The 26,078-nt window shown below is 47.6% G+C and overlaps 1 protein-coding gene across 4 annotated transcripts in view; it reads right to left on the bottom strand.

Annotated features, from left to right (window-relative positions):
- The window catches only part of HACE1 (HECT domain and ankyrin repeat containing E3 ubiquitin protein ligase 1), a 106,177-nt gene that overhangs the window by 31,709 nt on the left and 48,390 nt on the right, over positions 1 to 26,078 (bottom strand). For all 4 annotated transcript variants that reach the window (XM_050949235.1, XM_050949237.1, XM_050949236.1 and 1 more), the window contains 7 exons: positions 24,214 to 24,551; positions 21,849 to 21,917; positions 19,202 to 19,289; positions 9,909 to 10,020; positions 9,716 to 9,813; positions 9,427 to 9,514; positions 7,529 to 7,678 (listed from right to left, as the gene is read on the bottom strand). In XM_050949235.1, the coding sequence (XP_050805192.1) occupies positions 7,529 to 7,678; positions 9,427 to 9,514; positions 9,716 to 9,813; positions 9,909 to 10,020; positions 19,202 to 19,289; positions 21,849 to 21,917; positions 24,214 to 24,551 (943 nt within the window). The remainder of the gene's footprint in view (positions 1 to 7,528; positions 7,679 to 9,426; positions 9,515 to 9,715; positions 9,814 to 9,908; positions 10,021 to 19,201; positions 19,290 to 21,848; positions 21,918 to 24,213; positions 24,552 to 26,078) is intronic.

Genomic DNA, 26,078 nt, shown 5'->3' with positions numbered 1-26,078 from the left:
AACCCTGAGCTGAAGGGCCCCAGCCGAATAGACCTTGCGGCCGAGGAGGTCCATACGCCTGGCCTCCTTGGATTTGGGGGCTGGAGCTTCCTGTCCGTGGCGCTCCCTCTCATTCACCGACTGCACCACCAGGGAACACGGTGTCGGGTGGACGTGGAGGTACTCGTAGCCCTTGGAGGGGGCCATGTACTTCCTCTCGAGGCCCCTCACCGTAGGGGGGATGGAGGCCGGTGACTGCCAGATTGTATTGGCGTTGGCCTGGATCGTCCTAATGAAGGGTAGGGCGACCCTGGTGGGAGCATCGGATGAGAGGATGGTGACGATGGGGTCCTCGATCTCAGAGACCTCCTCGGCTTGCAAGCTCAGATTCTGTGCTACTCGCCTAAGGAGGTCTTGGTGTGCCCTGAGATCTAGCGGAGGAGGGCTACTGGAGGAAGTGCCAGCCACCGCTTCGTCGGGGGAGGAGGATGAGGAGACCCCTGGCAAGAAAGTGTCCAGTGGGGGGTCCCCCTCAGCTCTTGCCTCTGTCTCAGGAGCAAGACCAGGGTCTTGCTGCTTCGATCCTTCCTCTCCATCAGGGGAGGGAGGGGGGCGAGACAACGAAGCCTCTGGCACCCTGTGCTCCGCCGTTGCAGGCCTAGCAGGAAGCTGTTGGGGGCCCTGGGCTTGATGGTATGCCCAGGGTGTCCAAAACCCCCACTGCTGCGGACCCTGGTCCTGTTGCGGAGGGTCCTGAAACAATGCCGCCTGCCTGTCGGTGCCCAGCGCATACACGCTGTCCGCTTGCGACGACACCGACGGCTGTCTAGAAGGCCATGGCGGGGCCGACCGCGGCTGATAAGGGTCTGCGCGGCTCGGCACCGAAGATCTTCTCGGTGCCGGGGATCGGTACTTGGAGTCATAGCGGCGCCGGGATCGGGACCGGGTTCTGTCTCGGTGCCGGGATCTGGATCGGTACCGGCCGCTGCTTCGGTGCCGGGATCGGGACCGGGACCTGCCACCGACGTGGTGCCGGGAGGTCGACCGGGACCTGCCACCAGCTCGGTGCCGGGAGGTCGACCGGCGCGGTGAGTGACGGTGAGACTGGCTCCTAGAGTCTCGGTGCCGGTATCGACGGCTGGAGTCAGACCGCGACCGTCTGGAGGTCGATCGGTGCCGCGAGTGCGACCGGTACCGCCGAGGGGAGCGGTGCCGGGACTGCGAGCGGCGGCGGGATCTCGAGCGACCGTGGCGTCGGGACCTCGATCGCGAGCGCGAGTCCCGAGACGGTGCCGTCATCATGGGTACCGGGGGTGGCGGCTGAGTAGACTCAGTTAGGGCAATAAGGTCCCGTGCCGAGGCGAAGGTCTCCAGAGTGGATGGGACCAATAGCTCAACCCCAGATCTTAAGGGGGAGCTTGGCGGTACCGGAGTCGACGGTGCCGGTAGCGCCGCGGCCGATGTCGATGCCGGGCGCTCCATTTGGGTCTGCCTGGCTGGAGTAGCAGACGTAGACGGTCTCGCTTCTGCACCCGGTTCCGGGGAAGGTCTGTGCTGGGGAGTCTTTCCGGTGCCGGTGCGATCCGGTGCCGGCGTTGAGATCACGGCCTGTGAAGCTGCTGGGTCAAGTGCCGCCTCCATTAGGAGAGTCCTGAGTCTCTGGTCTCTCTCCTTCTTTGTCCTTGGCTTAAAAGCCTTGCAAATGCGGCACTTGTCCGACCTGTGCGATTCCCCCAGGCACTTCAGACACGCGTCGTGGGGGTCGCTGGTTGGCATAGGCTTATTACAGGCCGCACACTGCTTAAAGCCCGGCGAACCAGGCATGAGCCCGGTGCCGGGTAGGGCTACAGCCCAGACCGGCGAACAACTATATACAATACTATTTACACTACAACTAATTAACTAACTATACTTAACGACCTAACTAACAACTGTAATAATAACGGTAGTTAACAAGGAGAGCTAGGGACGTGGAGGACAGCTATGCCGCGCTCCACAGTTCCAACGACCGACACGGCGGTAAGAAGGAACTGAGGAGCGGGTGGGCCGGCAAGGGTATATATCGAGCGCCATAGCGGCGCCACTCCAGGGGGCGACCTGCCGGCCCACTGGAGTTGCTAGGGTAAAAAGTTTCCAACGAACGTGCACGCACAGCGCGCACACCTAACTGGAATGGATGTGAGCAATCACTCGAAGAAGAACCTGATGTTACTCCATGGCAAAGAGGAAGGAGAGCCAGTAGCATGAATACGGAGAGCTAATTCTTCAACCACAGTAGTTACCAGCCTATATGCTTCTCACCTATGGGAGTTCAGCAAGCATGGCTCAACCAGGTAAATAGTGGGTGAGGAGTTCTTAGCAAAATATGGACCATATAACAGCTACACAAAACCAGGCACTGAAGCATGATGCTAAGTCTAAGGAGAAGCATCTAGTGAAAGCATACACTGAATTCTCAAACAGCTTCTTTGCAAGTCTCCACCAGGGGAAGCCAGCCTAAGATGGGCCACTGACACTGAGGTGGCAGTTGTGGAATGGGTCTTCAAACGAGGTACTGTTTTCCTAGCTAAGATGATATATGGAACATAGTAACAGTCTTGTGAGAGTGTCTGGTAATAGGTTATTTGTAGTATGTGGGAGAACCTATTTAAATAATCAAAGGGTTTAGGGTTTTTTTCCTCGAGTAAAGCACAGTAGCCTCTTATATCTAGTGTATGGAGGCTTGCTTCCCCTGGGTGGGAATGAGGTGTTAGAAAAGAAACAGATTAAGATAGATGGAAATCTGAGACTACTTTAAGCATGAAGCTGGGATGTGTCCTCAGGATGATTTTGTCCTTTATGAGCACAGCACACGGTGGAGCGGTGATCCAAGCACTAAGCTCACATGCTCATCTTCCTACCAATAACCTCTGGTATCAGAAAGGCCATTTTGATTGACATATGCTTGGGAGAAGCCTGGGCTAGAGGCACATAAGGAGAGTCCCATTAGCTTTACTAGCACAAGATTTAGATCCTGTGTCGACAGGGACTCTCTAATTGGCGAGGGGGTAGAACATTTAATATGTCCTTAAGGAACCTGCAAAGTGAAAGAAGGGTTTGTCTTAACAAAACATTCTGATAAGCAGATATTGCTGCTACGTGGACCTTCAGGGAGAGGCTAAGACTACTAAGTCCTGAGACTAACTGTAAAATGTACTCAAAGATTGAAGGAACTTCAGCTTGAGATCTAGCGAGTCCTTTGTCAGCCACCCAGACAACAGTTGCCATTTTTATTTATAACATTTCAAAGTGAAAGCTGTAAGAGAATGGCTTGAGATCTTTGAGAGCAGGAACTGTTCACATTAGTCCCAGGTTCTCTAACCTCTAAGCTACCAAGTGGAGTATCTCTATGCTAGGATGAAGAATCCTTCCTTGCTGTTGAGATAAGAAGTCTGGAGACAGAGGCCAATAAAAAGCAGCACTATGGCCAGCAGCAGGAGATCTGGATACAAGTGCTGACAAGACCATGTTGCAGCTATTATTATGATGTTTGCTCTGTCCAACCTGATCTTCCTTATGTGACCCTGGGAATCAGGGAAATGGAAAAGACGTTCTTCTTATGTATCTACTGAGGTTTGTGAGATCCAGAATAGACCTCAGACATTAGCTGCTCTTGGGAATCAGGAAATGGTACTGTTAAAATCCTTTCCCTCAGTATTCCTATGGAAACTCCTTTATGGTTCCCTTCTTGAGGAGCGAATCCATCTCTTTCAACAGGACTCTCTCATGAGATGGGAGAAAATGGTGAAATGGCCTGGTGCAGAACTGGATGGAGTATCCACCATCAATTATGTCCACTATTCACTGATCCAAAATAATCATGCACCAGAAGCTGTAAGAGGAGAAACTAAGCCAGGTCTTAAGAGTATCTTGTGAGCTTACAACTCCATGTGACCAAGGTCTTAGCCACTTCCTTCTATTCCTCCAGTTGAGATTCCAAGACGAGGCCCATGGCACCCCAAAGTGTAACTGCAGATGGACAAGATGGTTTAGTAGTCAGCCATTTGGGAGGTCTAGACATGTAGGCTCTCCTGCCAAAAGCACCCAGCTTACACCCCTCAGTCAGGAGCGGAAAGAGACACTTTGCCGCCTCTAACTTTCTCTAATGCTGCAGACACCACCAGGGAACTGGCTGGAAAAAGTTGTTTGATGTCCATTGTTTGCCAGAGTGTACATCCTGTCTGCTCACCTGGACACAGCCAAGGAAGAAAAAGGAGATAGCCAAATAGTTCTGTCATCCTCAGCCCACCAAAGAATAAGAGGCAGAGACTACGTCTCACTAGTCTGTACCTGTAATATGTCAAACAGGGGATTGGATCTCTCTGGTGCCATGACCCATTTGTAGCTGACATGTATCTGAAATTCTTTCCAGTAGCCCCTGAAACAGTATGATTGTCAGGAATGTAAACAGATGAAACACCAGTTTGGTCTTCACGGAACGTACCATCTGTATTATTCCTCCAAAGGGGACTCAGATGGTTTATTCTGAAGGAGTCTCATCCCATTCCTTAGATATAGGCAGGTCCTCCTGCACATCTACTGGATTCGGTGGCAGCATCAGTGCTGATGAGGAAGGTTGTTTTGGCACTGGATGAATGATAGGTACTATAAGGGTATCAATGCCAAGTGGGGGACTGGTGCCAGATGGGGCACTGGAACTAGTGTCGCAGTCAGTACCAGGACTGGTCTCAGCCTCCAAAAGGGTCTTCAGAGTCCTGTATGTACAGCCACATGAGTAGCTGAAGAAAGCCTATGGTAGATTTCCATGACTTCTCGACCTAAGACAAGAGCACAGGTCCAGTGCCCTGAGATTAATTCAGGGGACTGTGTAAAGTTCATCTCCAAAGGGGTTAGATATTCAGAGGCACCTGTGGGTTGGGACTGGAGGATTAAGTTTCAGTGCAGAGTCAAGCAGCGGAAAAGCATGCTGTAGGGTGGCTAGTAGATTCAGACACAGAAAGATTCAAAGTATTATTGGGATCTGAACTGGTTAGAAGTCCAAGTTACTTGGTGCTGAGATGTTCGGCTCCACAGGGACATGGAAAAGAAATGCCATTTGAGAATCTTTGAGGCACTTGTGTGTCAGAGAATACAAGAGAGAGCACTCATTTTCTCTCTTTTTTGTGCCTCATGAGGAGATGTGCTGCTTCTCCTTCCTTTTACCTGAATGGACCTCTGAATGCCCTTGTAGAGCTGTGGCAGAGGCATCAGTAGATGAATAGAATAGTGCCAAATCATCTTGTGAGGAGCAGGCGGCAAGATGGGCACTTCCTGTGTTAGCACTGGGGCTAAGGAAACCTTTAAGATGGTGCCAACTTGATCTTTGGTGCTAGATGAAAGATTCATTCCCAGCATGAGTCCAAAGAGATTCTGGTCTCAAGCTCATGATAAAAAGCTGGCACTGAGGACAGAGCAGTAAAACTCATCATGGGTCCTGCACAGGAAGACCTGAGCTGAGGCTGGGGTCTCTGTACCATCAATTAGCCCAGGCTATCAAGGCTGTAGGCACACTGAGAAGCTAGATGAGCCTAGAGCCTGAAATGACTCTGCCTTCTAGAGCAGGGAGGGAAGCGGCAGCAAATTGTACCTTCGGTTACTGAGTGGGTCTCGCCCATACAGAGCAAGCACCAGATGAAAGCACCTGTCTCTGGTATGATCACTGGGCAGAAGGCACATCTCTTGATGCCTTTATGAGACCTCATGGCCCAACATAGCGTTAGTAAAAGGTATCTGGGACAAGGGGAGGGTGATTTACAATAAACTACCTTTTACTATTCTAAGCTAACTAATTATAAGAAGATATTAAAGTAGGATAGAGGAAGATCTGTCTATCTATAGAAGGCAAGTTCCATTAGCATTCTGTGGCAGTGGCAGCAGCAAAAGACCTGAGGCACTTAGGGGGTGCACCCTCATATGTACGGTAAGGAAATGAAGTCACCCTCATGTGGGACTTCTCATGCACTCCCAAAAGGACCCTGGTTTTCTGGCTGTTCTGCAGCTCGATGCCAGAGACAACATATTCCACAAATGCCAAGGGCAACATATCTCCATAAGAGTACTGCACAGAGGTCCTCAAAGACCAGCAGATATGTTCTTGTTCCTCAGGGAGGAGCCAAAGACACCAACAGTTCTTAGTGTCCCCATTCCTAAAGAAGAAAGAGCAGAACTCCAGCACCTTTCTGGGGACTGGAACAGTACTGTTGCATCTGGGGCAATCTTTGAGACACTAGGCTTCTCCCAATGGAGAAAGACTTGAGATTTTGCTGGACAGGCAGCTATGGCAGTCATGAGACTCTTATGGAAAAATCACATAGAATTTAAGATGGGTGTAACCAAAAGGGTACTATAGAAATTGGTATGAAATTCTTTAAAACTTGAGCAAGAATAAACTCCTTTCTATTAGAGTTTTTAAACTATCCTCTAGGAATCTATAGGAAGGACACAAACTTACATTACATTCTAAATGATGACTCAAAAATAGTTCCACTGAAAAGGAAAAAGGCTGAGAAAGGTACTGTTATAGCACCAATGACCCACTACTGAGAAGTAATACATTTGTCAGGGGAAGGAATTGTTAATATTGGTGGTGGTAAAAATACAGATTTTCTTTGTTGCTATGTGATGAGAACCTGAGTGTGCATGTGGGTGTTTATGGTAAGAGTGGAGTAGTAGACTTTCCCCCCTAGATTCAGCAAGACTCCTCGATAAATTTACAATGCTGGAAAAACTTCAGTCAATTTTTTTCAAAGTTATCAAACCAAGCACCCTCACTGAAAGATAGAGTTTTATGTTAAAACTCCAAATGTTTGAATTAGAGTTCAGGGATCCACTATGAAGACATTTTTGTCAGAATTCCTGAAAGGTCTCATACTTCTAGGCTGGGGAACATAAGTAATTTCAGACCAGGACATATCTGAGAAATTACAAACCATGGAAAACAAGGTTTAGAATGAACCTACCATTTAAATATCAGAGTGTTAGTACGTGAAAAAACTAACGAACCTGCTGGCCATAACGGCTGTACTACTTGTCTCTGAATTAAGAATGTTTTTAAAAAGACAATCAAATACAAAGTGGCAATGGCCACTAGTTTATATATTTACACTTTAAAGGGGTTATAGCAGTGGCACTGTCATTTTTTCTTAAACATCCACAAGTGAGCTTCGTATATTGGTTAATAAGTGTGAAGGACTAGCTATCTGCTTCAGCTGATATAGTGCAGAAGTTGCTCTACTAAGTTTCCCGACACGGAAGTACCCAGTGTATTTCCATTTTCAACAACTTTACTATTCCAATCTAAGCCTTTCTTCAGAGAATGCCAGTCATGCTGTATTGTGCTGTAACCCTGATGTACACAAAAAAAGACTTACTTTCACATCCATCATTCTTTACCATAGGTCACCAAAGATGAAAGCCTAGTGCATAAGTAACAGTACTACCAAGCCACATCATTTATATCATTTACTGAAATGAATTAGTTGTCTAAAACAGGATTTTAATAGAACCATACCAAGAATATGCTTGTAGAATGACCTTGTGAAGTAGATGTTGACCAGCTGCCTGTGATTCAGAGCTAAACCCAAGATCTGTCCAGCAAATCGAAAGTAGTTCAGGTGATCAGGATTTACAGAAGAGTTGCTGTTTGGCTGGAAGGTTGTTCCTACAAAACAAAGAGTGCTATTATATTTAGTCATAGTTTTAGCCCGTATCTTACAACTGCAGCCTATACATTTTTACTGTAATTTGAACCTCTCAAATAAATTCAACACTTGCAATTTGTTCGTAGGACAAGAACAAAAACACACACCTACATTACCCACTTCTCTGATAGATCTATTTTCTTGGTGTGACCAAAATCAAAAGGCAAAACCAGGATAAAACTTGTAATTACTTTCTACAACTTATTAAAACTGAAACATAGATATTTCTTACTGCACACACACATTCTTAATATTTCAAACAAAAATTACATTTCCCAGGGCCACAGTGTGTTTACCTTCTTCATCTCAAACCACTGAATTGACAAACATTTGAATTTTTTTCAAAAATATTTACATTCTTGCTGGTTTGGAATTAAAGTACAAAGGCCATCCAGAGCAAATATAAAACATGCATAGCCAAAACTTGGACACACCTTACAATAGGCAAGGTCTGACACTATGAAAAAGTCAGTATCTTTCTACAAAACAAAAAGTTGAAGCAAGTTCTCCAGATTTTTAGAATTGGAGCGCATTGTTCAATAGACTATAATCAGAGCCAAACAACTTGCTTAAGTGTAGCTGTACTCACTTGTGGTCTATTTCAAAGCTATTTTTCTTCTACCTAAGTAATTAATCTACTTCTTTGATTATCTGAAACACTGAAGTAAAAAAATTTGTTCTGTGTTTGCTGGGGTGGGGGGGTTTGTTTTTTAAAACATTCTAATTCAGATTGTAATTTCTGTATTACATTCAGCAGGACTAAAGTGATTCAGGAAAGAAATGGGTTAAAATGGAATTTTAATAGACAATTAAGGATAACTCTGAATTATGCCCTCATAATAAGGGTAATAATGAACTACTACATATAGGCCCCAATCCCGATAATACTTATGCACAGGCATCATTTCACTTACATAAGCAGTTCCATGGCTATTCACATGGCTAAATTTGTGAACATACTTTAAGTGTTTCCAGGATTAGAGCCTAACCACTTCTTTGCATTTATTTAAAGCATAGTGACAGAAGGTTCAGTCTCTCTCACACACCTTCCTAAACCCTTTTTCCCAGCTTTCAGGATGCAACATTTGCTGGCTCAGTTCTCTTTGCAGTTTCCTAAGAAACTGGTAGAAGGTGTGAGTGAGACAATTCCTACTTCTGAGAAAAGCTTTGCAGCTAGACGATCTGTTCGGTACCCAAGAGACAAGAACTCAGGCACTGAAAAGCAATTCCAGGGAGATAAACAGGTGTTTTCACTGCAGAAACCAGTTGTGGGGCTGATGCCAAGAGGGGATGAAAAAAAATCCCCATATCCTGCCTGCACCAGCCCAGACATACAAGTAACTGCAAGGGGAAAGAGAGCAACCTCCTGCTGCTGATGCGAGAGGTATGTTTTCTTGCTACCAGGAAAATGAAAGGAAAATTAAACTGGGAACTCAAAAGGAGCTAAAATAGAATTTCTCCACCCATGCCAAAGAAAGAGCAATATTTACAAGTCAGCCAGCAACATGTCAACTTATAAAAGTTGCTTAGTTCTCAATTGTAATTAATGGACAGTGCATATTATTTATTAGCAAAAGACTTTTTCTGTCCATTATACCTTAATTGATAACAGTTTACATTATGAATAACTTATCGGACCTTTTCCTTAGATTATGAACATTTGCTGATGCAACATTTAAAGTTAGAAGAACAAGAGATACCAACATACCATCAGCTGACTGGGTGAACAGTGCATAATCTGGGTTAACTATCTCATTGGATAAGATATCAAACCATTCACGTACCACACCTTGACCCTACATGTCAAAAGGATAAAAATACAGCAAAAAGAAATTTAATTTTACAGACGATTTAACAAAATGAGTAACCAAATATATTTCTTAAGCAAAAGTATAAGAGTATTGTTAAAACTTCATTTAGATTCAAATTTTGGTTAGATTTGGTATAAATTATATTTATATGCATATTAAAAAATTGTTTATGAAGGTTTTACTTACCATGCCTTCTTCACCATGGAATCGCACAGCAATCCCCTGCTTCAGCTTTGCACAATTTGCTTTAGACACAACTTCACAGCTACTCCTAAAAATAGAATCTAAATATGAAACACTAGTTAATTTTATATCTTAAAAGAATGACAAAAATATTATGCACTTTATACATGTACTCCTCCTCCTTGTAGCGTAATACCTCTGTGAACCAACAGGATGTCATTTTCATTGACTGGTCTGTGCACCATGTCTGAATCTGGTTGTCCAGAGTGCAAATGTTCATAGAACCACTCACAACGATCTTTAAAGGGCTACAAAACAAACACAAGTAAAATATGCCCAATATATTAGTCAATCATTCTCAAGGCTAGTAATCAAAGCATTCTGTTAAATTTACTCCAAATATTAAGCTCCAGTGAGGGACTTCATTAAAGTGTAATTAGCAGACATTTCAACAAGATGTCACAACGGGAATAAAAGCAAAATCAAGCACTAATCCTGCTAAAAGAATACACAAACATTTTGTATAGCTCATTTTTGCATTTGGAAAGGACGACACTTAACAATTCAAACGCTTATGTCTAGGCGCTTTGAAAGTTAGATCTGTAATTGAATACATTAGCAACCAATTAGCTCACTTTTAAATTCAATAATGAATTCTCATGAATAATTTCTTTGAAACTATCCTCCACATTGTCTATTTAGCATATTTACACAAACATATGCTTTCATTCTTATTCCTCATTGATCCTCTATGCTAATGAGGCCATAATCAATAGTACCTGACAATAACATGACTTCACTGAATAGGATGATGGAAAAGGTCTTCTGTAAAAGTAAGCAAACTCATTATGGTTTGGGGGTTTTTTTTGTTTTGTTTTGATTAAAGTCACTTATTTTCTTCAATTCTGAGAGAAATTCATTATGTCTGGTTTGGTTTCGACCCAAGTTAGGCCAGGACCATACTACAAGTACAGCCATGCTTTTGTAACCAGTTCATGACACCTATGTGACTGAGTTATATATTTGTCTTTCAGTACATCACTTCTATCTCACCACCATAGTTAGCATAGTAAGTGCACATGCACAATTGTATTTTATCTGCATCAGTGCATTCTGGGAAATGTGGGCAGCTATCTCACACATCTCAGCAGACAGAATGCTTAGAGAAAATGCCAGAAGCAGCATTGCCGATTACATGTTCAGGGAAGGAGGACTGGCCTAACCAGTTACACTGCCACGCTTAGAGGTCCTTTACACACAGGATAGCAGAAAACATCCAGAACTGATTACAGGAAGACAATCATGTGGCAAACTAGGTTTCTGGTAGAATACTACACTGTTGGTTTTCAGGTTATCAACTGTGGCAGCTGACTGCGAACAGTGAGTTGCGGAGACAAATCATGTTTATGGCCAACCATGCCACTAAGTGGTTACAAACTTATTTAAAATTATGTAGCAGAGACAGGGCCTTAATCTGAAACTGCTCTGGTTTTTAAGAAGCTGTTTGATGAAAGAGGTTTTCTTTGTTTAGGGCAATGATTCTCTGTTTCCTCCATTTAATAAAGGAAAAAGTCTCATGGACCCACCTCCCCTCAACACCCAAAACCCCCACTGTTGGATTCTCAGAATGTTTTATTGAAGAGTCCTCTGATACTCCAGAGACCATGAGAATCTCTGACTCAGAAATTGAATATTTTAAATCCTTATTCATCTGGTGTTTTGATCCACCATTGCAGGTTTATCTCAAAACTAAAAGTAGACGCTGTTCTAAGATACAAACAAAAAAAACAAGTATAATTCCCTTGATAGAAAAATCAATACTGTCATTAAAATAACAGCAATAATGAAAGGTATGATTTACAGTAATTCAAAGTACTTTTGAGACCTCTAATTCAATAGCAAATAATACCTATGGAAATGGAAACAGCCAGGATTCCCTAGAAAACCATACAAAATGGCATCTTTTTCAGCAAATCTCACCAGAAAGGTAGTTCCATCTTGTTTGACTCATGACATTCAAACAATTGTGGCGACTGTTATGGGATTTTGCTTAGAACAAGGCCAGATAAATGGTGTGTTCACTGCCCACTGATTATAAGGTAAGGTAATAAGATAATAAAGTAATAATTGGAGATATACCAATCTCCTAGAACTGGAAGGGACCTCGAAAGGTCATTGAGTCCAGCCCCCTGCCTTCACTAGCAGGACCAATTTTTGCCCCAGATCCCTAAGTGGCCCCCTCAAGGATTGAACTCACAACCCTGGGTTTAAGCAGGCCAATGCTCAAGCCACTGAGCTATCCCTCCCCCCCCTTGGGGAAAGCAGAATGTGCCTTTACTTGCTTTAGTGGATAGGCTATCAGTACATGGGGCTTGGCTGAGTACAATATGGAACAGAACTGAAAATTATCCAGGGGACTGACAGCTAGCACAACCCTCACACTCTACCCTGAAAAGTTAGTCACATGGCAACAGAAGTGGGTTCATAAATTCTAAGTACTTAAAATAAATGTTTTGCTTTGTGGACTTTGGAAGAGAGGGGAATCCTGTCCAGACTTTGATAACTCTAAAAAAGACGATTACTCACCTTTGTAACTGTTGTTCTTCGAGATGTGTTGCTCACATCCATTCCAGTTAGGTGTGCACGCCGCGCGTGCACGTTCGTTGGAAACTTTTTACCCTAGCAACTCCAGTGGGCCGGCAGGTCACCCCCTAGAGTGGCGCCGCCATGGCGCTCGATATATACCCCTGCCGGCCCACCCGCTCCTCAGTTCCTTCTTGCCGGCTACTCCGACAGTGGGGAAGGAGGGCGGGTGTGGAATGGATGTGAGCAACACATCTCGAAGAACAACAGTTACAAAGGTGAGTAACCGTCTTTTCTTCTTCGAGTGATTGCTCACATCCATTCCAGTTAGGTGAATCCCAAGCCATACCTAGGCGGTGGGGTCGGAGTGAGAAGTAGCGGCATGGAGCACTGCAGATCCGAAGGCCGCATCCTCTCTTGACTGCTGGACCAGGGCGTAGTGGGAAGCAAAGGTGTGGACCGACGACCAGGTCGCTGCCCGACAGATTTCCTGGATGGGCACACGGGCGAGGAAAGCCAGCGACGACGCCTGCGCCCTGGTAGAATGCGCAGTCACACGGCCCGTAGGAACGTGGGCTAAGTCATAGTAGGTCCTGATACAGGACGTTACCCACGAGGATAACCTCTGCGAAGAAATGGGAAGCCCCTTCATGCGGTCCGCTACTGCCACGAAAAGCTGGGGGGATTTGCGGAACGGTCTGGTCCTCTCCACATAGAACGCGAGAGCCCTACGGACATCAAGCGAATGGAGCTGTTACTCCCTGCCTGAAGAGTCAGGTTTCGGGAAAAAAACCGGGAAGAATATCTCTTGGTTGATGTGGAAGGCTGAGACCACCTTGGGGAGAAAGGCAGGGTGTGGCCTCAGCTGCACCTTATCTTTATGGAAGACTGTATACGGGGGGTCTACCACGAGAGCCCGGAGTTCCGACACCCGTCTAGCTGAGGTGATAGCTACTAGAAAGGCAGTCTTCCAAGAGAGATAGAGTAGGGAGCAAGTAGCTAACGGCTCGAAGGGGGACCCCATGAGCCGAGACAACAGCAGGTTAAGATCCCAGGTTGGAGCAGGGAGTCGGACGTTAGGGTACAAACGTTCCAGCCCCTTCAGGAATCTAGTCACCGTCGGGTGAGAAAAAACGGAGCGGCCATCCCCACCCGGGTGAAAGGTGGAGATAGCAGCCAGGTGGATCCGCAATGACGATATCGCCAGGCCCTGTTGTTTGAGGGACCAAATATAGTCTAAAATATTGGCCAACGAAACTTCCATCGGGCGGAGACCTTTCTCCACGCACCAACGGGAGAAACGCTTCCACTTGGCCGAGTATGTCGCTCTAGTGGAAGGCTTCCTGCTGCCCAAGAGTACCTCCCGTACCGGGGTGAAGCAGCGCAGTTCAGAACTGGTCAGCCACGCAGGAACCACGCCGCTAGGTGCAGCGACTGCAGGTCCGGGTGACAGAGAGTCCCGTGTTCCTGGGTGATCAGGGGCAGGGGAACTGGGTCGGCTATGGCCAGGTCCAGCAACATAGGGTACCAATGTTGCCTGGGCCACGCCGGGGCTACCATGATCACGCGGGCCCTGTCCCTGCGCACCTTCAGAAGGACCCTGTGGACCAGCGGGAACGGGGGAAACGCGTAGTACAAGTGGGTCGTCCACGGAATAAGGAAGGCATCCGCTATAGACCCGGGTTCCCTGCCCTGAAAAGAGCAGAACGCCTGGCATTTCCTGTTCCCCCCGGACGCGAAGAGGTCCACACGGGGATAACCCCACCTCTGGAAGATCGAGAGGGCGACGTACGGGCGAAGGGACCACTCGTGTGAAAAAAGGATCTGCTCAGGCGGTCCGCCAGCGTGTTCCGTACTCCGGGGAGAAAGGAAGCCGTGAGGTGAATGGAGTGGGCTACACAAAAGTCCCAGAGTTGCATCGCCTCGTGACATAGGGGAGAGGATCTGGTGCCGCCCTGCTTGTTGATATAGTACATGGTCGTCGTGTTGTCGGTAAACACCGCGACACAACGACCCCGAAGCTGGTGACAGAACGTTTGACAAGCAAGGCGGACCGCTCTCAACTCCCGCATGTTGATGTGCAGCTTCACCTCCTGCGGGGACCACAGGCCTTGTGTTCTCAGGGATCCCAGGTGGGCCCCCCAGCCAAGATCTGAGGCATCCGTCGTTAGGGACACTGAGGGCTGGGGTGGGTGGAATGGGAGCCCCGCACACACTACGGACTGGTCTAGCCACCAGCTGAGAGTATCCAACACCCCCTGGGGAATTGTGATTAGCATGTCTAGTGGTTGCCTTGCCGGCCGGTAATGTGCGATGAGCCACGACTGGAGGGGCCTCATGCGGAGCCGAGCGTAACCGGTCACAAATGTGCATGCTGCCATGTGGCCTAACAGGGTTAGACATGTCCGTATTGATGTTAAGGGGGCTGCCCGCAATCGCTGAACGATCGCCGACAATGCCTGGAACCTTGGTAACGGCAGAAGAGCCCTGGCCACGGTGGAGTCCAGGACGGCCCCGATGAACTCCACCCTCTGCGTGGGGAGCAGGGTGGACTTGTCTACGTTGATCATGAGGCCCAAGGTAGCAAACAGGCCGGTGATCCTGCGGACGTGGCTGCAAACCTGTAGCTCCGACGTGCCCCGAATTAACCAATCGTCTAGGTAAGGGAACACGTGGATACGACTGCACCGAAGATGTGCCACAACGACGGCCATGCATTTTGTGAATACCCTCGGAGCCGTAGAAAAGCCAAATGGGAGGACTGCAAATTGGTAGTGAAGGCGGCCCACCACGAATCGAAGGAAACGTCTGTGGTGTGGCCAAATGGCAATGTGAAAATAAGCGTCCTGCATGTTGAGGGCGGCGTACCAGTCTCCCGGATCCAGGGATGGGATAATGGTCCCCAGGGATACCATGCGGAACTTCAACTTCACTAGGTACTTGTTGAGCTCTCGCAGGTCGAGGATAGGCCTGAGGCCTCCCTTGGCCTTGGGGATCAGAAAGTAGCAGGAATAAAACCCCTTGCCTTTCTCGTTTTCCGGAACCGCCTCTATAGCTCCTTTGTTGAGGAGCGTCTGTACCTCCTGCCGAAGGAATTGCTCATGGGAGGGGTCCCTGAAAAGGGACGAGGAAGGGGGGCGGGAAGGAGGAAATGATATAAACTGCAGGCGGTATCCCATCTGCACCGTGCGTAAGACCCAGCGGTCCGATGTTATTTGGGTCCACGCCGGGAGGAAAAACGAAAGGCGGTTGGAAAACGGGGGGGGAAGGATCCGTGGGGGAAACTGTTACTGCGCCCTCGGGCGCACCTTCAAAACGAAGGCTTGGGCCCAGGCGGGGGCTTAGAGGAGCTTTGATTCTGCCCCCCTTGGTTCCCTGAATGTCTATGCTTTCCATTCCTGCCGCGGCGCCTATTAAGGTCCTGCCGTTGGCGGAACTGGGGGTATGGCCTACGCTGCTGTGGCCGGAAGGGTCTGCGCTGCGTTCCTGGAGTGTGCATCCCGAGGGAGCGCATAATGACCCGATTGTCTTTAAGATTTTTGAGTCTGGGGTCTGTCTTTTCTGAAAGCAGGCCCTGGCCTTCGAACGGGAGGTCCTGGATGGTGTATTGGAGCTCCGGTGGAAGGCCAGAGACCTGAAGCCAGGAGATGCAGCGCATCGTTACCCCCGAGGCGAGGGTGCGGGCAGCCGAGTCTGCAGCGTCCAAAGAGGCCTGCAACGAGGTTCGTGCAACCTTCTTGCCCTCGTCCAGAATGGCCGCAAATTCTTGACAGGCCTCCTGTGGCAGCAGCTCTTTGAATTTGTCCGCTGCCACCCATGAGTTAAAAGCATATCTGCTAAGAAGGGCTTGCTGATTTGAAACCCTGAGCTGAAGGGCCCCAGCCGAATAGACCTTGCGGCCGAGGAAGTCCATACGCCTGGCCTCCTTGGATTTGGGGGCTGGGGCTTCCTGTCCGTGGCGCTCCCTCTCGTTCACCGACTGCACCACCAGGGAACACGGTGTCGGGTGAACGTGGAGGTACTCGTAGCCCTTGGAGGGGGCCATGTACTTCCTCTCGACGCCCCTCGCCGTAGGGGGGATGGAGGCCGGTGACTGCCAGATTGTATTGGCGTTGGCCTGGATCGTCCTAATGAAGGGTAGGGCGACCCTGGTGGGAGCATCGGATGAGAGGATGGTGACGTTGGGGTCCTCGATCTCAGAGACCTCCTCGGCTTGCAAGCTCAGATTCTGTGCTACTCGCCTAAGGAGGTCTTGGTGTGCCCTGAGATCTAGCGGAGGAGGGCTACTGGAGGAAGTGCCAGCCACCGCTTCGTCGGGGGAGGAGGATGAGGAGACCTCTGGCAAGAAAGTGTCCAGTGGGGGGTCCCCCTCAGCCCTCGCCTCTGTCTCAGGAGCAAGACCAGGGTCTTGCTGCTTCGATCCTTCCTCTCCATCAGGGGAGGGAGGGGGGCAAGACAACGAAGCCTCTGGCACCCTGTGCTCCGCCGTTGCAGGCCTAGCAGGAAGCTGTTGGGGGCCCTGGGCTTGATGGTACGCCCAGGGTGTCCAAAACCCCCACTGCTGCGGACCCTGGTCCTGTTGCGGAGGGTCCTGGAATAATGCCGCCTGTCTGTCGGTGCCCAGCACATATACGCTGTCCGCTTGAGATGACACCGACGGCTGTCTAGAAGGCCATGGCGGGGCCGACCGCGGCTGATAAGAGTCTGCGCGGTTCGGCACCGAAGATCTTCTCGGTGCCGGGGATCGGTACCGGGAGTCATAGCGGCGCCGGGATCGGGACCGGGTTCTGTCTCGGTGCCGGGATCTGGACCAGTACCGGCCGCTGCTTCGGTGCCGGGATCGGGACCGGGACCTGCCACCGACGTGGTGCCGGAAGGTCGACCGGGACCGGGACCTGCCACCAGCTCGGTGCCGGGAGGTCGACCGGCACGGTGAATGACGGCGAGACTGGCTCCTAGAGTCACGGTGCCGGTATCGACGGCTGGAGTCAGACCGTGACCGTCTGGAGGTCGATCGGTGCCGCGAGTGCGACCGGTATCGCCGAGGGGAGCGGTGCCGGGACTGCGAGCGGCGGCGGGATCTCGAGCGACCGTGGCGTCGGGACCTCGATCGCGAGTGTGAGTCCCGAGACGGTGCCGTCATCATGGGCTTGCCCCTAGATGCTACCCGCACCGGAGGTACCGGGGGTGGCGGCTGAGTCGACTCAGTCAGGGCGATAAGGTCCCGTGCCGAGGCGAAGGTCTCCGGAGTGGATGGGACCAATAGCTCAACCCCAGATCTTATGGGGGAGCTTGGCGGTACCGGACTCGACGGACCCACCGGGCCCGGAGTCGACGGTGCCGGTAGTGCCGCGGCCGATGTCGATGCCGGGCGCTAGATTCGAGTCTGCCTGGCTGGAGTAGCAGACGTTGATGGTCTCGCTTCTGCACCCGGTGCCGGGGAAGGTCGGTGCCGGGGAGTCTTTCCGGTGCCGGTGCGATCCGGTGCCGGCGTCGAGATCACGGCCTGCGAAGCTGCTGGGTCAAGCGCCGCTTCCATTAGGAGAGTCCTGAGTCTCTGGTCTCTCTCCTTCTTTGTTCTGGGCTTAAAAGCCTTGCAAATGCGGCACTTGTCCGACCTGTGCGATTCCCCCAGGCACTTTAGACACGCGTCGTGAGGGTCGCTGGTTGGCATAGGCTTTTTACAGGCCGCACATTGCTTAAAGCCCGGCGAACCAGGCATGAGCCCGGTGCCGGGAAGGGCTACAGCCCAGACCGGCGAACAACTATATACAAATACTATTTACACTACAACTAATTAACTAACTATACTTAACGACTAACTAACAACTTTAGTAATAACGGTAGTAACAAGGAGAGCTAGGGACGTGGAGGATAGCAATGCCGCGCTCCACAGTTCCAACGACCGACACAGCGGTAAGAAGGAACTGAGGAGCGGGTGGCCCGGCAGGGGTATATATCGCGCGCCATGGCGGCGCCACTCTAGGGGGCGACCTGCCGGCCCACTGGAGTTGCTAGGGTAAAAAGTTTCCGACGAACGTGCACGCGCGGCGCGCACACCTAACTGGAATGGATGTGAGCAATCACTCGAAGAAGAATACAGAATTTCTTTAAAGAGATTTTTGCTATTCAGGCAGCATGGCCCAGAGCTAGCCTACATGTCGTCTTAGGATTTGAGCAAAAATCTTTAGAGAAACTGGTCTAAAGGACCAACAAAATGGTTTCTTATCTTAGGTCTTTCTAATAAGCAGGACTACAGAGAATATTAGGAAATCACCAGACTATCTGCAGAAGTAAAGGGGCTCTCGTGTAATTTGTTGAAGATTGAATGAAACAAAGTGCTGCCCACGAGCCACCCACCAGCAGTACTGGTGCAGACTTGGATAATGATCACACTGCAGCCAATGCTCACATGTGTGGCCTTGTGTGCAGTAGCAATACACTGGGTTTTGTTTCCTGCCTTTTTACTTAACTCTCTGGAACACAAAAAAGCAAGCAACCAATTGCAATAATACCCAAATGTTTTAACCTCAGATGGCATGTGACAGGCAGTAGGAGGTATACTACAGGCAGCAAGAGAATGTCCTGGCAACATGATATCTGACTGAAGTGAGCAGCGATAGCAGAATCATACATTGAAGACTCAGACTAATTATTGTGCAGCTATAGGCCAGAAACAGTTGGTCACAATTGTCCTCAAAGTAATTCAGTTATATTTTAAATGGAAAAGATAGAAGATAAAAAGTTCACCCTGGCAAATATCACAATCTATTTATTTAAGCTCAAATACTAGAGATAGTTAACCTTCACATTTTAGAATTAATCAGTAATTTATGGATGTGCAAATGAAAAAAAGTGTTGTAAAAAAAGTATTAAAGATGTAAATAAGAAGTGCTTAACATTTACCTGTGCTTTTATGATGTGCATGAACCTTGACATCAGTTCAGGGCACTCAAGAAGAAAATGAAAGTGGTCAAAAATTATTTTGGGGTTTCTGAAAAAAAAAATTCAGGTTGGAAGTTTACTAGTTGCAGGTGCACAGATCTAACCAAAGTCTCATGACAGAACTGAGCATACCTGAAAGGTATTTTTAAAAGTCTAACAAAACAACAATTATAGGATATTTTCAAGAAACACTGATATTGCATAAAGTGTGTTTTCCTGCCTCACTTTGTGGGAGGCTTGCATTACCTCAACTCATCTCAAGAGGCTCTCTAGAGAGAGGACAAGGAGGTAGACTGAGGGCTTGTCTACATCACAAAGTTGCAGCGCTGGTGAGGAGGTTACAGCGCTGCAACTTAGGAGGTGTACACATCTGCAGGGCATCACCAGCGCTGCAACTCCCTGTTTGCAGCGCTGCCCGTACTCCCGTTTTGTCTCGGGTGTAGAGGATCCAGCGCTGGTGATCCAGCGCTGGTAATCAAGTGTAGACACTTACCAGCGCTTTTCTTGACCTCCGTGGAATAAGCAGGTATCCCAGCATACCTGAGGAAGCCTCTCCTTCAAGCAGGTCTCTTTCCCTGCGGTTTGCAGGGGGGTCCGGGGAACGCGAGAGCAAACCGCGGGGAAGCTGGTCTCCTTCCCTGCGGTTTGCAGGGGGGTTCGGGGAACGCGAGAGCAAACCGCGGGGAAGCTGGTCTCCTTCCCTGCGGTTTGCTCTCGCGTTCCCCGAACCCCCGAGCAAGCAGTTCTTCTTCCCTGCGGTTTGCTCTCGCGTTCCCCGAACCCCCGAGCAAGCTGGTCTCCTTCCCCGCGGTTTGCTCTCGCGTTCCCCGAACCCCCGAGCAAGCAGGTCTCCTTCCCCGCGGTTTGCTCTCGCGTTCCCCGAACCCCCGAGCAAGCAGGTCTCCTTCCCCGCGGTTTGCTCTCGCGTTCCCCGAACCCCCGAGCAAGCAGGTCTCCTTCCCTGCGGTTTGCTCTCGCGTTCCCCGAACCCCCGAGCAAGCAGGTCTCCTTCCCCGCGGTTTGCTCTCGCGTTCCCCGAACCCCCGAGCAAGCAGGTCTCCTTCCCCGCGGTTTGCTCTCGCGTTCCCCGAACCCCCGAGCAAGCAGGTCTCCTTCCCTGCGGTTTGCTCTCGCGTTCCCCGAACCCCCGAGCAAGCAGGTCTCCTTCCCTGCGGTTTGCTCTCGCGTTCCCCGAACCCCCGAGCAAGCAGGTCTCCTTCCCTGCGGTTTGCTCTCGCGTTCCCCGAACCCCCGAGCAAGCAGGTCTCCTTCCCTGCGGTTTGCAGGGGGGTTCGGGGAACGCGAGAGCAAACCGCGGGGAAGCTGGTCTCCTTCCCTGCGGTTTGCTCTCGCGTTCCCCGAACCCCCGAGCAAGCAGTTCTTCTTCCCTGCGGTTTGCTCTCGCGTTCCCCGAACCCCCGTGCAAGCTGGTCTCCTTCCCTGCGGTTTGCTCTCGCGTTCCCCGAACCCCCGTGCAAGCTGGTCTCCTTCCCTGCGGTTTGCTCTCGCGTTCCCCGAACCCCCAAGCAAGCAGGTCTCCTTCCCTGCGGTTTGCAGGGGGGGTTCGGGGAACGCGAGAGCAAACCGCGGGGAAGCTGGTCTCCTTCCCTGCGGTTTGCTCTCGCGTTCCCCGAACCCCCGAGCAAGCAGTTCTTCTTCCCTGCGGTTTGCTCTCGCGTTCCCCGAACCCCCGAGCAAGCTGGTCTCCTTCCCCGGTTTGCTCTCGCGTTCCCCGAACCCCCCTTGAAGCCGCCCAACAGCGCTGCAGTGTGGCCACATCTAACACCACTTGCAGCGCTGGTTGCTGTAAGTGTGGCCACTCTGCAGCGCTGGCCCTATACAGCTGTACTAATACAGCTGTAACAACCAGCGCTGCAAAATTGTAGATGTAGACATACCCTGAGCAATCCTCAGAAGAACTTTGGAAGCAGCCAAGCATAAGGAGAAGACAAACTAGGCTGTATGCTTCATTCAGCATTCCTTTGGTGAGTAAACCAAAACCTTGGGAGAAGGAGGGTAATTTTGACCTGTAGTGGACTATGTTTGGAGCAGGGTAGGAGAGGGCACCTACTTACAGACCAATAGTTCTAGTCAGGGCCGGCTTTAAGCTGATTTACCTGATTCCCCGGAATCTGGCCCCGCACTGAAGAGGGCCCCGCTCTGGGGGTCTTCGCCAGCATTTCAGCGGCGGGGGGGGGGGGGGGTCCTTCAGTGCCGAGGAAAACCAGGAGCGGACCCCCCCATGGCTTAAGTGCCGCTGAAGCCCTGGACTGCCGCCGAGTAATCCAATCGGGCTGCATGGGTCATAAAGCCGGCCCTGGTTCTAGTTCCTTCTTGACAAGTGTTGGGATACGAAACACACAGAAGAGTTGCTTAGGGACATACTCATTTAAACTTCATTCCTGCAATGCTTGTGGGCATACATCATTTATGCACAGGAGTACTTCCACGGAGTCCAACGGGCCTACTAATGTGCATAGTTAGATGTGTATGAATACATGCTGGATCAGGATTGTACCCAGCAACAAACACCTCTGAATCACAATTAAATATAAATTTGTAACTAACATTTTAGTCAAATAAAAAAATTAAATTATTGAAGGCCTACCGGTTTACAAAACACTTAAGAACATTGTCATGTTTGCAGACAAATTCTATAAAACGAGGTGACGTCATCCTGTAATACAAATAAAATGTATTCAGTTGTAAATAATTTTGTTTAATGAAAATAAAACAAATGCAGAATTTAAGATTGTACAACAAACCTCAGGATTTTTTTTTTTTTTTTTACTTAAAATTACATGTAATCCTGGTGGTATGCTGCGGTACAGGGATTTTTCAAGTATATAATTAATTAGTTTTAATCTTCTAGTATACCAACACCTCTGAGGATGTAATGTAAAGCAATCAAAAAGGCAAGAAGAGTCAAGTGTCAAAGCCTGGCCATGCAGCCTGACTGGTAACTGCTCTCCTGGGCATACGGTTTGTGTTACAGCCTAACTGCATTATCACATGCATTTTCTGCAGGACTTTTGCTTTTCATGATACAGGTGAGAACACATGCATTGGATGATACAATTTAGCATACACCCTTTCTACTATAACGTTAAGAGCACCTAACAGCTTGCGTTTATATTTAAATATACAGAGCATGTTAACATAACATGTTTTTAGTGGAGCTTTTAACTGTTTAACCTAGATCTCAAAAGGTATTAACATCTGAAGGTGAACAAAAACATTTAATACAAACACAGATACTAAGAACTTATCTACACATAAGCGCTGCAACTACACCACTGTAGCATTTAGTGGAAACACTACCTATGCCCTTGGTGGTATTCCACCTCCCTGAGAAGCAGTAGCTATGTTGACAGGAGAAGCCCTTCTGTTGACATAGCACTGTCTACACTGGGAGTTAGGTCAGTATAACTGCATCACTCAGGGATGTGGATTTTCCAAACCAGTGAGCAACATAGTTATACCAACATCTGTCTGTATATAGACCAAGCCAAAAGATATCAATATGATCATTACCTTTCACCTGTCCACACCTGAACTCAGATACCTGTTTTTCTCCAGCAAGAGATGATGACATGAAATATCTCAAACATTTTAGGGAATTGCATCTTTTACACTGTTTTAGGCTTCTGGTTTATCAGTTCTTGCAGGAGAATAATTCTGAAACTTCAGGTCTTGGCAGTTAAGAGGAAGTTACTTTTAAATATATCAAATGCTTTTAAAAGTTTGTATGTTTTTAAGCCTACTCTATATCTACATTCAGTATTGTGCTACCATTGAGTGGTTAAAATTTTTGTGCAATTATAATCCTCACTTAGAGGGGGACCTTATTTTTAACCTATTTTTCTAGTTTTGTTTAATCATTTTCCAAAATACACTCAATATTTAGAAAGAATTGGAGACTAAAAGTTTGACTCCCTTCTCAACTTAAAAAAAAAAAAAAGGGACATGTTTCCCAATGTGCCAGAAAACTTTCAGCTACAACTGATCAGCCTTCAATTAATATTGCTCTGTTGGGAATATCCTCTGGATTCAAATCTAATCTTTTAGAGTTAAACCAGAAGCTTTATTACTCCTACTGCTAAGTGTATTTATGAAAGCAGAAGCATTTTCTTTGAGATCTGAGTTTGTGAAAAAAGTGTTGCATGAAAAATACTATACAATGAAATACTTAAGCCTTAGAAAAACTGAGGGAGCAGCAGTACAAGCTCTCTCACACTATCCCACGAACACCAACAGTGTTATGCTTATAGGGCAAGTAGCATATTACCAAGACAAGTTCAATCCTTTATGTCAAATAGATTAACAAGAAGAGTTCAGTTATAATGGAGACACTTGTCTACTCACTAGGTATTGGACTGAGACCACCAATCTATTTCACCTGGGCCATTAGAACAGATGTCATATGGTAACAGCTTTTTAGTGTCTGCTAACCTGGGACTGAATTCATAGTGGGCGTGACCTAGAGATGAAAGGTTTTGTATCCCATTACAATTCTCTGTGACATCAAGTCAGATAAGTTCTGCCGCTGGTGCTTATTTTTGCATGAAATGACAGTTCTGATTTTTCTGACATCGAAACTATAGTAGCAGTTATGAAGACAATTATGTGACACTAGAGAGGACTTCACATGTGGAATATGAAGTGGAAGTATTTGAACCCCAGAAGATCATGTTTTCCCACAACTATCACACAAGACAAAAAAAGCAAAAACTAATCAAGATACTCAATGTGAGCAGAATTGCACCAAGAGTTTTCATGAGACAGCAGCAACAATAAGAAAAGGAAGGTATGCTGCATTGTTTAGAAGCGTTATGAAAAATAACATACTTGAACAAATGAAAGAAGCACAGAGAAATCCCTTGTCGTTAAATATGTCAGCATGCATATTTTCACAAGAAATCAGACTAATTTTAAAAAATAAAATTTGAGATAATGAGCAGAATCCTCCTTACCCTTGAGGCATCTGACAGGAGCAGCACATATAAAACGCTTGGATGACAGCACTCAACCTGTTTGCTGTCACTGAGATAACATCCTGGCAATCTGCACAAGCTTCCTGCTTCCTGGCAACATCATATGCTTTACAATCCCTTGTGTCAGTAGATAGCTTTTCTCTGCTCTCAGTTCCTGCAGCGTCAAAGGCAGGCTTAAGAGTAGCATCCTGCTGATTTGGCCCTTTCTGCTTTAGTAAAATGGATGTAATGTTGGCAGAGTGTCTTTTGTTTTTCATCAGTTCTGTAGCTATTAGAACTAGCCATTCATCTAATGAGTGCCAGAGTAATTCCAGCGGCTGCAACGGACAAATGACAAAAATGTAATTGGACATATTTGTGAACATTAGAAACAAGATCACACCATAAACAAAGACAAGTACAGCACAACTTCCATGCTAATGGTGAAGCTGCTAAATTAAATTCTAATAAAGCTCATCTCAGATAAAGTATTTGTTCATGTAAAATCTTTTCACAGCCATAGAGTAATCTAAAAAACCCACATAAAACCAAGGAGAAAAGGGGGGGGAGGGAATCACGTAGTAGATGAAGAAATATATGATCACCTTGTGTTTTATACAAACTTTAATTTATAAAACTCACACATATATGTTAGTCCAGCGGTTGCTATGTACATACTACTGACCAGAGGTAGCGCTATCCTAACTGCTAGGCAGTGAGACAGAGAGATGAAATTCAAGTCCTAACAATCCTGCCTATACTATTTGAAATGTTAGAAGTCTGAACAAGTCTCTTCTTTTTTTTATATCTAGATCAAGCAAGCTGCTCCAATCAGGTGGACCCCTGCACCTATACAGAGCCCCAGTTAAGTCAACGAGGCTCTATGCAAGCAGACTCTGACCATCAACAAAGTTTGCCAGAGTAGGACCAAAATTAATATTTTTATGAGTAGTTCTGCTAGTATCATGAACGTCTCAGAGTTCATATTGCTAATATGATTAATTTCACTGGCTAGAAACAAGTTTATTGGTAATAATTATGCAAGTCTCCCCACTGCCCTTCAAAAACCAATCTCATTCACTATTTTGCAAAGCTATTCATAGAGCAGTTTAATTTTTAAAAAAAAACAGGACAAGATATTTAGTATCTATTTTGTTTAAGACCATAGTTCACTAGAGGTGTAACTGAAGAGTATGGAATAAGAAAGGCAACTTTTGTACGCACACAAGGTATCATCATCTCATCCTTTCTCCCTCTTAAAAAGCATTATTGCTGAGGTACAATAGAACCCCATTTATCTGGTCTAACTGGAACCAAGACCAGATCAGATAATCAAAATTCTGGAAAAAACAGAAAAATGGGAAAATGTGATGCTGCAGCACCATCTAACGGCCACAGGAGAAATCGCCCACTTCTGGTCCTGGAGTCCTGGTTGTCTGGTAAATGTGGAGAGCCTGTTAAGGGAGAGTCAGATAAACAGGGTTCTGTTGTACTTGCGAAGTGGGATCTGGACCTCTCCCCTTATAACTTCAGTACTCTGTTCCTGCCACTTACTGATATCTGTTTTCGTTGCACCCGTGCTAACAAAACAGTATCCGTATGACACTTCTTGGGGGTCACCTCAACTGAATGCTTCAATATAGGTGTCATTTTTACCTCAGAGGGGTAGCCATGTTAGTCTGGATCTGTAAAAGCAGCAAAGAATCCTGTGGCACCTTATAGACTAACAGACGTTTTGGAGCATGAGCTTTCGTGGGTGAATACATGTCATGCATCTGAGGAAGTGGGTATTCACCCACGAAAGCTCATGCTCCAAAATGTCTGTTAGTCTATAAGGTGCCACAGAATTCTTTGCTATTTTTACC

Source organism: Gopherus flavomarginatus, chromosome 4 (genome assembly GCF_025201925.1).
Source record: "Gopherus flavomarginatus isolate rGopFla2 chromosome 4, rGopFla2.mat.asm, whole genome shotgun sequence".
NCBI lineage: Eukaryota > Metazoa > Chordata > Testudines > Testudinidae > Gopherus > Gopherus flavomarginatus.
Note: the sequence above shows the minus strand (reverse complement) of the source record. Positions and strands in the feature narration are given on the sequence as shown.